The 12,970-nt window shown below is 39.7% G+C and overlaps 2 protein-coding genes across 2 annotated transcripts in view; both read left to right on the forward strand.

Moving 5' to 3' along the window:
* Positions 1-12,970, forward strand: part of PIP5K1B (phosphatidylinositol-4-phosphate 5-kinase type 1 beta) — a 350,214-nt gene that overhangs the window by 90,214 nt on the left and 247,030 nt on the right. The window lies entirely within an intron of this gene.
* Positions 396-3,744, forward strand: PABIR1 (PP2A Aalpha (PPP2R1A) and B55A (PPP2R2A) interacting phosphatase regulator 1). The gene has a single exon (XM_019966041.2). The coding sequence runs from the start codon at positions 414-416 to the stop codon at positions 1,401-1,403; it is 990 nt and encodes a 329-aa protein (XP_019821600.1). The 5' UTR covers positions 396-413; the 3' UTR covers positions 1,404-3,744.

Consider the following 12,970-nt stretch of genomic DNA (forward strand, 5'->3'; position numbering starts at 1 on the left):
CATACTCACTCCCTCCCTTCCTGGTTCCCGCCAGCCACAGGGCTGGCAGTCCTCGCTTCCCGGGGAGTTATACACCGCATCCTTTTGGCCTGCTTTTCGGGATCTCCAGAGATTGGCCCTTCCTCAGAGAAGGCCTCTCGGATTAAGACCAACTCCTCTCCTCACCATATAACCCAAAGTCGCAAAGTGCTTCTTTTTCAGAGCTGTAACTTTATAAACATATACTCCTGAATATGATAACCTTATTAACATGTGTTAAAGCAAGTTTGCACTCAAAGCTATTTGCGGAAGAAACATATTGACTCCCTTCCCAACCACTCCTCGCCCCTCCCCCTAGAGCTGCGGCGCAGCTCTTACGCTTTCAGCCAGCGCCAGGCACAGACTTTGCAGAGCGCTTGCGCGGAGGGGCACGCATGCGCAGAGGGACGAGCCCGCTGACAGATTCTCGGTGGCGGTGGCGGCGGCCGCGGCCCTGGACTGCGGGGAATGGGAATCCTAGGTCTCTGACTGAGCACCGCCCCCGCCTCCGTGCCCGCGACATGGCCCAGGAGAAGATGGAGCTAGACCTGGAGCTCCCTCCGGGCTCAGGTGGGAGCCCGGCGGAGGGCAGCAGCAGTGGCGGCGGCGGGGGCCTCAGGAGATCTAACAGCGCCCCCCTGATCCACGGCCTCAGTGACACTTCTCCGGTGTTCCAGGCCGAGGCGCCGAGCGCCAGGCGAAACAGCACAACGTTCCCGAACCGCCACGGCCTGCTTCTGCCGGCCTCCCCAGTCCGCATGCACAGCAGCCGCTTGCACCAGATCAAACAGGAGGAGGGCATGGACTTGATCAATCGAGAGACTGTCCACGAGCGCGAGGTGCAGAACGCAATGCAGATAAGCCACTCCTGGGAGGAAAGTTTCAGCCTGAGCGACAACGACGTGGAGAAATCTGCCTCCCCGAAACGCATCGATTTCATTCCGGTGTCGCCAGCACCGTCGCCTACCCGGGGAATTGGAAAGCAGTGTTTTTCACCATCCTTGCAAAGTTTTGTGAGTAGCAATGGATTGCCTCCAAGTCCTATTCCCAGCCCAACGACCCGATTTACTACCCGGAGAAGCCAGAGTCCCATTAATTGCATTAGACCAAGTGTTCTTGGACCATTGAAAAGAAAATGTGAAATGGAAACTGAGTATCAGCCAAAGAGATTTTTCCAAGGCATCACCAACATGCTTTCTTCTGACGTTGCGCAGCTGTCAGATCCGGGTGTGTGTGTATCTTCCGATACCCTTGATGGAAACAGCAGCAGCGCCGGATCTTCTTGTAACTCACCAGCGAAAGTCAGCACTACCACCGACTCTCCTGTGTCGCCTGCCCAAGCGGCCTCTCCATTTATTCCAGTAGATGAACTTTCATCTAAGTGATTCACCCACCCTTCCTGAGACTCGGTTTTGTTTTTGCAATGGAGAGAAAAATCAAGTTGGAACAAGCACTGAACTTTGTCGATTAATTTGAGGCTATTTCCTATTTGACCCTTTTCCTTTTTTGGAATTTCCTGAAATGTTGTTATTCTAGAGAACTTTTATGCCAGATTCCTGCGGATGCCCTTGAATTCAGTGTAGTAATATTTTCAGACTTTTCCCCAATAAGTGTGTTGAAGCATACATCTTTACGCTGCTAATATGTCTAAATACATATGTTATCCCTTGATTTTTTAAAAAACTGAGAGCTCTATTTATTTATGGGATTAAGTTCTGATGAAAATATAAATGTTGAATTAATCAGCATAGTAAACTGATGTTTTAAAATTCCATACTTCATGCCCACACTAATTTTTAATGTTATTGTCAGTGATTGCTAACTTCTATTTGATGAAGAACAATAACTTACCTATGTACAGCTATTTTTAAAGTGTTAGTTTTATCCATCCAGTGGTTGTCAGTTTTACCCAGGAGTCCTTGAATATTTAATTATCTGGGTATAGAAGTGGATGGGAGGGGGGGGAAGCTGATAAAAGAGCAAAATATGAAAGTTTGCAACAGATCTTTTAAATATACAAAAGTAAACATTTAAACATTTTCTAATGAAATTTTAATAGTAATTTAATATGTCATTACAAATATAACTACTATACAGAATTTCTTCTTTTTTTTTTTTTTTTAACCAGATAGTGCATTCCTATGGGTATATTCCTGAAGTTAAATGGGACAGTGCCTTGCAGTCTTAGCCCACTGTACGTAGGCTGAGGCCAGGTTCTTTGTACCACTGCAGACTTTATCAGTTGTAGAAAATGTGTGGGAAGCCCTGTTGAACTTGAGCAGAGCGCCTAGGCAGATGAAACTCTCTCAGTCACTGATATGCTTTAATAAGATATTCCGTCGTGCCTCAGTGAAAATTCTTGCCAACAAGGAGCTCAAGAAACTTTTGGCTGCTTTTCCACTTTGTCCATCTGTCACCTTCTTGGTTTTCCCTGGCTCAGGAAGGAAGCAGCTGTTTCCTTGCCAACAGGTCCTTCCTCTCCACCTCCCAAGAAACTAGGGCATCATCAGTTAGAAAAAGGTACAGTGTGACTCAAATTTCTCCCAGTAAGAAACAACAGGACTGTGGAATTGTTTCAGGAACCTCTGTGGTTAAAACTACAGCTGGAGTTGACTGCCTGGGGGATGTCAGTTAATTAAGGGGCAATGAGTTGCCAGAGAAAATCAGGGGAGAGTCACCTAGGTAAATCATTATGGTTTTAGTAAAGGTAGAATTATGAAATTTTTTTTACAATTAAGACAGAGTATGAAAATATTTAATGACAGATTTTTTTTATATGATACTTTATTTCCTGTATCTTCCTTAACTAGATAACTAGGTAGATAGAAAGAATGGCAAACAAAAGGGAAAGGGGAAAAAAATAAGAGAGACCAAGAAACCAAGAGAAAAAGTTCCGGCTCACTTTAAGTTATTGCCTACAGAGACTTTACAATTATATGGAATTTTTACAACTATGAGAATAAATGGAACCGGTCAACTCAAGAATTCAGTGAATTACAGCGAGGGTAAGATTGTGTCCACAGGCTTAAAGTTCTATATTCTGGGTAATAGTGTTAATGTGCTCCAGTTCTGACCTTGTTGCTCAAATTCACATTTATATATCCAACTTCCTGTTGGGCGCTTTGACCTACTCCCAGAGGTTCTTTAACCTCAGCATCTCCAGAGCAAAATTTAGTATCTTTTCTTTTAACCTGTTCTTGGATGATCTAAAATTGTCATCTTGTCTAATTTCCTAAACTCAAAACCAGGGGCAGCATCTTTGACTTTTCCCTCTTCCTGTGCTGCCACATCCAGCTCAAATCACCAGGTCCTGTCTGCTTGCGAACTGAGTCTCATATCTCCCTTTCTCTATCTCTGTTGCCCCTGAATTTAGCTTAAGTCCCCGCCTAAGTGATCTCCCAGCCTATTTTCTTACCTCCCTTTTGATCCAGGCTTCGTACTGCCTGTAAAGTAAACTTTCTAAAATACTTGATTTTGTCATCCTCCTGCTTAAAAACTTTATATGCTTCACCATTTTGTACATTTTCATGAATGCTTTCTTCAGCTTGACATAGAAGGTCCTTCATGAACTGCCTATACGCTAAAACAGTATATCACCCTCTGCTCATCCTGTCCCAGTTACATGTCCTTTCTTCTTTGTAAACCCTAGACCAGTTTGTAATCTTTAAATATGCCTTGTACTTTAATGTATTTGTATCTTTGATTAAATTGTTTCTTTCCCTAGAATGCCATTCCTGTCCTTTTCACCCTGGAAAATGCTGTTTCTTTTTATTGCATTTGAATTTAACTATGAAATAATGTATACTTTCTACTTATAAAAATATTTAAACAATGCAGGTATCTATATAGTAAAAAGTGAAAATTTGTCTGTATCTACTATGTAAAATTCATCTTCCTTTCCTATAGGTAATTTCTGTTAATAATTCAGTTTATATTGTACAAGATATTACTCTGCATTCCATGTATATAGGTATATAAATTTCAGAAAACCAACATCTCACTGACATCTCTTTTCTTTCCCTCATATCTAATAATTTACCAAATCTTATTGATCTTGTCTTCTAGAATCTGTCTTCTTTAATCTCAGCTGCCACCCAGATCCAGCCTACCATCGTGTCCTGCTTAGGCCTCCTGATTCCTACTTGTCCCTTCACACTCTCTGCTTGGCCACCTGTTCATCTTCCATAGATCAACCAGAGTAATCCTTTTAAAGTTGCAGATCAGATCCTTACATTTCTCAGCTTAAAGCTTTTCATCTGCTTCCTGTTCTTGTGGTATACCAAAAGGTATTCATTCTAGCTTAGGAGGCCCTGTGCAATCTGGCCTTTGCCTTTCCCTTCCCTTGTTTGCATTCCACCCTTACTGGCTTGCTTCTCATTCAGTACATCTTGTTCTCTCCTGTCTTACCACCTTTTACCAGATCCTCTTCCCTGAAGGTATAGAGAAACTTTTATTTCTGTAAGTTTGTTTTTCTATATCGGTGGTAAGTTTTAAATCCAATAAGCCTCTAAGTTTTTATAGACAATTTACATTATTGTTCATAACTCCAGTCATTACTGTAAAATGTAAGGGGCTAGCTGATATAAGAATTATCCTTCAAAAAACATTTTTAAGGTATTAGTATTGTTAATCTATAAACTTGGTGCTAGAAGCCCCAAAGCACATAACATTGAGTTCAAGTGTAGTTCATCATATGTAACAAACCTCTGTTGTATATTTTCCTTTGTTATGTTTGTTAAAAACAGCAGTGCAAGTGGAAAAAATAATTAGTAGTCACCAGATCTGGGACTGCAGGATGTCAGAACCTTTAAGCATACTTAAAAGATTGATTGTAATCAAGAATAATCGGTATGGGGTTGCCTTCCAGTGGATCTCATTTATCTGTTTAGCCAGCTACATACCTACAACAAGAGACCTCTCTCAGATAGTTGGCATATAATTGGGAAAGGGTCAAGGCTTATGAGGGAAACAGGACTGAGAATTGTTTTCTTATTGGCATGTTTTTAGGTCAGTAGAAAAAGTCTGAAGGTCCAAGAGAGAAGTGGGATACTGGGGGTGGTGGGGGGGGGGAGGGAATAGTTGCCAAAGCAACAAACCAAAGATGGTGATGTAACTGACATTTCCTGAGTAGCATCAGAGAATAGAAGAACGAGTTGGTCTTGGAAAGCACTGCCCCCCCCCCCCTTTTGCAATAGGAAAGAGAGTGAAATGGCTAGACAGCAAAAGCAGTAAATGTTGATTCATGTTGCAGGAGTTTAGGGGTATGGGGGAAGGCATATGAAAATTGAAAGAACTTCTGATTGCTTCTATTTTCCAATTTTTAAAGAGTGTAGGATATTTGAGGGTAGGGCAGGAGTACCTTTCGAAGTTTGAGTGAAGTAAAGGTTTAATGCTGCCTCTGAGAATCTGTAAAGGAGTGACAAGGGTGAATAGGAGTTTTGTTAGGCCACATTAGATGGCAGGTGCAAAAGAAGAAGATTGGATTAACCTAGGTTTGGGAGTTGGTTACGCAGGTACTTGGTAAAGCCCAGTGTGTGAAGCAATTAAGGGTTTTGCTGAAAGTGGAGTTGAGTGATTGGCCAAGATCTTGAAGATGTTACAAGAAGTCAGCAGTGGGTCACGGACTAGGCTGTTTTTTCAAGATCTTACATTCCATTTGACCATGACAAATGGAGAGTCTGATCTTACTGCAGAACTCAGTTTATCAGTTTTGCCCATGTTTTTTCATGTTCATTTTATTCAGAGAATCAATCCTAAATCAGCAAGCCTTGAATTCCATTTAGATGATTAAAAAAAGAAAAACACAAAAAAACTTTTTTTGAGTCAGATTGCTCACTGTAGCCAAGACAGTTCTTTATGCCTTCTCTACCTTGCCATCCAACTAAAAAAGTTTTCTTAAAAGTTAATATGACCTTTATATTCAAATGTTTATTATAGAGTACTTAACTGCGTGTCAGGCTATGTTCTAGCTGCTAAACAAATGTATTATTTCATTTAATGTTCATCACTGTCCTCTGAGTAAATTAGTGCCATTATTATTCTCATTTTATTAGTGAGGAAATGGAGTCACAGAGAGATTAGGTAACCTGCTCAGGATTCTGAAGTAGTAGGCAGGCAACATACTGTAGTGGTTAAAAACAGGCTGTGGAGCCAGGTGGCTGAGGTAAGGATTAAGTGGGTCACTATATGTCAAGTTCTTACAGCAATGCTGGCAATTTCTGTAGAAGTATCAACTGTCATTACTATCCTTGTGGGGATGGTTGTTGTCATTATATTATTGTTGTCATCTAGTGTGGACTTGCTGAGGAATCTTTTATCATCCTTGACGGGTGAAACTCCTCCTTTCACACTAGTAACAACGTACCCTTCAACCCTCTAGGCAGCCTGTCCTTTTATAAGATGAGTGTTTTCAACATCGGATTCTTCTTAGAGTGAGCAGACATTTCCCTCTGTAAGTTCCCCCATTTAATTCATGTCCAATTCTCTGGAAAATGCAGAACAAGTCTTATCTCTTATTTATATGATAACCTTCCCTTCACAAATCAGAAACACTGATCCCTCAGTAATTACCTCTTCTTCTGGATTTGAGGACTCTTGAGGAGTTTTTTCACTGTGCTTTCTTCATAAAGTCGAGCTATCCTTGCTTGGCAGGTAGGATTTTCACAAGACAGTGATCCCTTTAAGACTGTTTCCTTTCCCTCATAGAAAATGGTCTAATAACTTGAATCGTTGCCAGTAGTAATAATAATTGGCACTAATGCTTATTGAGTATTCAGTATGGGCCTAGACACTATTTTCTGTGCTTCAATCCTCATGACAACCCTATGAGGTAAATGCAATGATTATTCCCATTTAACATGAGAAATCCAAATACATTTTCTCAAGTCTCTGTTACTTTCTTATTTTCTTCTCCTTTTGAATTTAAGTCTTTTTGTCATTTCCTATGAACAAACTTTTGGTTTTGTTTTTGAGATGAAGCCTATTTTCCAGCTTGCTAGTGTTACCACTTCTGTTTTGAATCAAATGATATGTTTACTTAAAATGGTGTCTTTAGACATTATTATCATATTAGAGGAAGCAATCAGGAGGATTGTTTTCTTTACTAAGAGGTTAAAAAAAAGTAGAATAGAAGGAAATCATAGTTTACATATTTTAAAACTGATTTGCTATTTGAAATAAGAAATCCCAAACTACAAATTTTAGATTGTTTTAAAAATCGTGTATAAATAAAAAATACGTATATATGTTATATATGTTTTGTTATACTTGAGTTATACAGTATCCTTGGGTGTCCTTAGATTATTCTCCTAGGGAAACAAGCAAGAACCACTTGATCCCTCCTCCCTCAAATAAACTCTATATGGTAAAAATGTATCATTTTTAGAGGAAAAGCAACAGGATTTCAATAAGTGATAGTTGCTCAGTCATGTCTGACTCTCTGCAGCGGCACAGACTGGAGCCTGCCAGGCTCCTCCGTCCATGGAATTCTCCAGACAAGATTACTGGAGTGGGTTCCTTTTCAGTATTTAAACAGCAGGATTTAAAGAGTGGTCCAAAAACCTTTTATTACTTACATAACAAATTCGCCTTCTTTCTCTGTAAGAAGCTATCCCCAGAGGTTAGAGATTTAAATTCAGAACAATTGAACAATCCCTGAGAAACTTTTTTTTTTTAACCTTTACTTCATAAAAAATCACTTCACTGTTCAGCCAAAGGACCCAAAAAGGGAAAACTTAGTGTGCATTTAGTTGGTGGTCAGACTTCAAATTTCAGTGTCACATCCCTGCATTAGATACTTGGAAACAAACCATTGAAAGCCACAGTTTATTCTAAAAGGTTGCTGTCATTTTTGGAAGTTCAATAAATATTTTCAAATCACCTGAAAAGTGACTTTTGGTTCTACCTGTAAGAGAAAAGAATCTGAAGAAGCACAGGTAGATAGAGATAATTGAGTCACTGTACTGTACACCTGAAACACACAGCATTGTAAATCAACTACACTTAAAAAATAAAAATAAGGAAATTAGCTTTAGGGAGGTTAAGTGATTTACCCAAACTCACAGAAATAGTAAGTGGATGCAGATAAAATTTGTACATATGTAGCTTGTTAGTGAAAATAGTTTTATAACAAGTTAGGCAGATAACATCAAATACTCCAATCTTGTGCATGTACAACTCAATGTACACTCACATTCGCACATATACACACCTGACCTACTTTATGAGTCTTGTTCTGTATGCTTGGAGCCATATTCACCTTTATTTCCATTTTAGATTTCCTCTCCTTAGTTTTCACATAGGTAGGTTAGATTTTGTAAATTATTCACACATATATAGGTACTGTTGGCAAGAGTGTTTGGTGCCTTGATTTTGCATCAATTTCCAAATTCCAGTTGCTGCCCTAAAACAGAAACAGGTATTTTGTTCTCATACATAGGGTTTCTTTGTGCCTGATTTCTATTTCTCCTATTTGAACTTTTGGAATAAATACTTGGGTAGATGTAAAAATCACTCATTAAATTCTCAGACAGCATGACTGAAGCTAGAGAGCAGAGAACATATCACTTTTATTTACCTGTGAAAGTTGAGTTCTGTATCAATGCCAGGGATAGTTCTGGTTCTTTTCCAATTGCCTACAACGGTCTTCCAAAGCAAACTGACATCTAAGGCTTGGCTAGCAAAGCAGGTTGTGAAAGAAGACAATTGAAAAAGATCTTTTGTGCCCTTGCAAAGTAAAATGATTGGTTGATGTAGCCATTCCTGTGATTCAGACAATCCCTTCCCCTTACTTTCAGGACAAAGAATGATTTTACTGTTGCAGTGCCAGGAGGATTACTGGAACTTCAGTGATGAGTAGCTATTGAGTGTTGGTGTCTTTTGGACAGTAGAATGAGAGCTGTTGAGAAGGGGATCGGAGTGAGGAGATGAGTGGATTGGATATACCTTTTGGCACCTGAGCCCTCACGACATTGTGAACTCCCTGTGGGCTAGAGGGTGACATTGATGGTGGTTTTCTTCATGAATGTTTGTTTTTCCTTTGTTCCACTTCATTTGGGATTTGGGGTTGAATCAGTGTGTTTAAAAATTTTTTCAAGCATCTTTCCCTTTAAGGTCTCATCTTTTATGTCTTCTAAAAAATAGTGAATAATAATCCAGTGATACTGATAATTATCTTTTGTTATTATTGAAGATTACTTTGAGTCAAGAATTAAAGTTCTTGGAACTCTTTACCACTTTATACTAGGTTTAAAACTCAATTAAAATAGTCTTTCTCAAGGCCCCATTTTACCACACTACTTGCTACCTGAATTTCTAAAATGCAGACCTGAAATCAACTTTAATGGCTACCCCTTTACTTCAGGATTAAGTCCAATTACGCAGTATGAGAATTTGCATGTCTCCACAGACCCTCTGAACCCCCTAGCTACACTGCACTGCCTGGGTTCCCCCAGCTTCCTGCTCTCATGCACTAGCTGCGCTCTGACAAGCTGTGTCCTTACTTAGAACTGTACCTCCTTCTTCCTCTGCACTCCCTACCAACCTTCTTTCCTTAACTTAGACCGTGGGGGATACAGCTTCTGAGAAGCCTTTCTTGATGCCTCTGCCTCTCCAGCCCTGGTCAGTTAGATAGCTTTCCTCTGCGATCTTGTTATATTCAGACCTTGCTTCTATAAAGGCACTTAACAGGCTGACATGTATATGTGTGGTTTCTTGACTCTCTAACCTGCGTAAAAGCAAAGCCTGTCTTTTACTTCTGCCTCTAATGCCTGTGCCTAGAACGTTATAGTTACTCAAATTTACATTGAGTAGATGATTAATGGATGGATAAGTGGGTGGGAAAATGGCACAGATTGTTTTAAAGAGAAAGGAATGTAATAAGATTCTTAGGGGAACAAGCTCAGTCACATGGTTGGGTTCTTTATAGTTTGCTAGGAGACTAGAAATTCATTCATTAAGTAATTTTGATTTGAGCACCTGCCTCACACTAGCTAGTCCCTTAGGATACATCAGTGTACAAAACAAAGACTCCCATCTGTATAGAGTACACATTTTGCTTATATTCTAACAGGGTGGAGGGAGAGCAACTAAACATAATAAATAAGTAAATTCTTATACATAATATATATAGTGAGGAATAGCAAGGATGTCAGGGTGGCAGGAGCAGAGTTATTGAAGGGAAAGATAGTTGGAGGGGCTTAGAGAGGTGGGCAAGGGTGGGGACTGTTGCAGATACAGGTGGCATAAGGTCTGTGTGCCATTAAAGGACACTGACTTTGAGAGATGGAGAGTTTTTGCAGGGGATTGAGCATAGAAATGGCATGACCTATCTTAGGTTTTAAAAGAAACACTCTTGCTGTCTTGACAGTAGACCATGAGCGGCAGGGGAGGAAGCCAGTAAAGATGGGGGGTAGGAACTACTCCCATTAGGGGGACCAATTAAGAGGCTTTTCAACATCTAGTAAAAGATGGTGGTGGCTTAAATGAGGGTGGTAACATTGGAGATGAGGAGAAGTAGTTAAATTCTAGATTATATTTTGAAGATAGAACCAATAGATTTTGCTCTACCTTCAAAGAAGATAGAGCTGACAGATTTAAGGTGGGTGTGAGATGCCTGGTGGAGGAGAGAGAAACTGGAAGGATGGAGTTGCCATCAACTGAGATGTGGAAATCCATGTGTGAGGTAGGATTTTTTGTTCTGGGGGTTTGGTTTGTTTGCTGCTAATGTTTGGCGGGGGGTGAGCAAGGGAGGTATGGGGACAAGAGGTATTAGGAGCTCAGTCTGGATATATTGAGTAAACAAACTTTATAGACATTCAAGTGGAGGTGTCAAGTAAGCAGTTAGATATCTGAGTCTAGAGTTCAGAAAAGAGGACTGGGCTGGAAATACATGACTGGGAGCCTTGTGCCTGTATTTAGAGTCTAGAGAATACATGAGATCATTACAGGTCACACGAATGTGTATAAAGAATAGAAGAATAGGAACTAACCTAGGAATACTCTGTAACATTGAGAGGTCAGGAAAAATAGACTGAGAAGAAACAACCACGGAGGTAAGAAAACTGTGAGTGTGGTGTCCTGGAAACTATGTGAAGAAAATGTATGAAAGAGGATGGAGTGATCAAATGTTATCAGTTGCAGCTGATCTGACAAGTGAGGGAGGACCAAGTGTTGAGCCCTGGATTTAGTAATGTGTAAGTTACAGGTCACCTTGGTGAGAGTCATTTCATTGGAATGATGGAGTAAAAGCCTGATTAGAGGAGGTTTAAGAGAGAATAGGATGAGCAGAATTGGAGACAGCCAGATGGCTGAAGAAAGAGATTGAGTTCTTCTAGATCCTTGAGGATAAAGAAGAACTAAAGTGAAAAGGTCACTCCCTTCCCCTTCTTATGGGTAAAATGCTTTTAAGCATTTCAAATATCTCTTTACATATGTATGATTATAATTTGAGACAAAAGCAAAGTCTAGTAAAATTGTTTTATGTCATTTTTTTTTTCCATTTAGGACTATTATGAGGAGAAAGATCTATAAGTAAATGCTTTTACTCCAAACATGAGTAGACTGTTCAAGCAAAAGGTTTACAGATTCACTTCCTTCATGAATTCATCTGGTTCATTTTATTCCCTTGTCATTTATTTATCTTAATGGCTTTTTTTCCACTTATAAATTGAAATTTAGTTCCACACCCGTGACACAATTATTTCTGTCTGCAAGTTTGGCCCAGTTTCTTAACCCAGAGACGTTTCCCTCTTCAGTGAGTACTGTGAGTTTTTTTTTTTTTTTTTTTTTTTTAAGTAGTTCATTGTCCTCTTAGGTTTTATTTAGGGACAGATTTTTTTTTTCCTTATTCCTTTTTGAAATTGTTGCTGATCAGTGAGAGAGGAGAGTACCAGTTATGATAAGGAAGGAAGAATGCTTTCCCCACTTTGAATTGCTACGATTTCATTCTGATTGTAAAATATTGTCAGGTTCATTCTTGTGGGTTGGGGAGTCTGTCCCAGTCTTTCATACAAGAGGACTCAAGGACATCCAAGCCATATTTGTACTCAGGAGGGAAGAATGCTTTCTCCTGGAATTCCCTCTCTCTCCTGATATTGCGTTTCTGCCTTTCAAGACTCCAATCAAGTCCCGTTTACTCCATGGAAACTTCTGTGTTTCTCCTGGCTCTGGGTAGTATTGGTTTCCTCTTAATTGCTGTACTTACTGCTTGTAACCCTTACTTTGTTGGTTGGTTTGGGGTTTTTTGTTGTTTTGAGAGAGTAGGAATGGGAGGTGGGCAGTGGAGGGCGTTAAAATCACTGCATCTGCAGACTAGTAGAACTGCTTTCCCGACCTAGCCCATCTCCCTGCTCTGTGCAAATGAGTTAATCTTTGTGTACCTGTTAAGTGGGAGTAGTTCCTACCTCAAAAAAAAGTTGTTAGAATTAGAGAAGAGAAAGCATTAGATTTATTTAGCAGAAAACTTATTTGAATAAATGGAAACCTGAAGAATATATATATTATATGTAATAACCCCCTATCTTTATGGCAGATTTCCTGAAAGAAAGAGACAAAGGCTTATATATCTTTCCTAACAACCAGTTCTTCTCTATAGAAAGAACTCGGTTCTTAATAGTGATGATAGATGGAGCTTAGGAAATGTGGTGTGTTTGCGTCTGGAAACCTGTGATATACATGTCATAAGGTATTTCATTGTTGCACATTAGTGTTTCAGGCTTTAGGACTCTTCCAGACTAAAACCCTTCCCTTGCACAGGCTAGAGATGATGGTGTGTGAAGTCAATATGCTCTCCTTTCAGTTTTCCTAACACTCATGAAAATTGCTGGGTTTTTTCCTCTCATTCACATTTTCACAGACCAGAATTCAGAAATCTGCTTTAATTTTAACACAATCTATCAAATTCTGTATAATTAGGAGAAGAGTTCAGATGACATTTTCTTTTAAGCAACCTGTC

This window comes from Bos indicus, chromosome 8 (assembly GCF_029378745.1).
Source record: "Bos indicus isolate NIAB-ARS_2022 breed Sahiwal x Tharparkar chromosome 8, NIAB-ARS_B.indTharparkar_mat_pri_1.0, whole genome shotgun sequence".
In the NCBI taxonomy this organism is placed as follows: Eukaryota; Metazoa; Chordata; class Mammalia; order Artiodactyla; family Bovidae; genus Bos; species Bos indicus.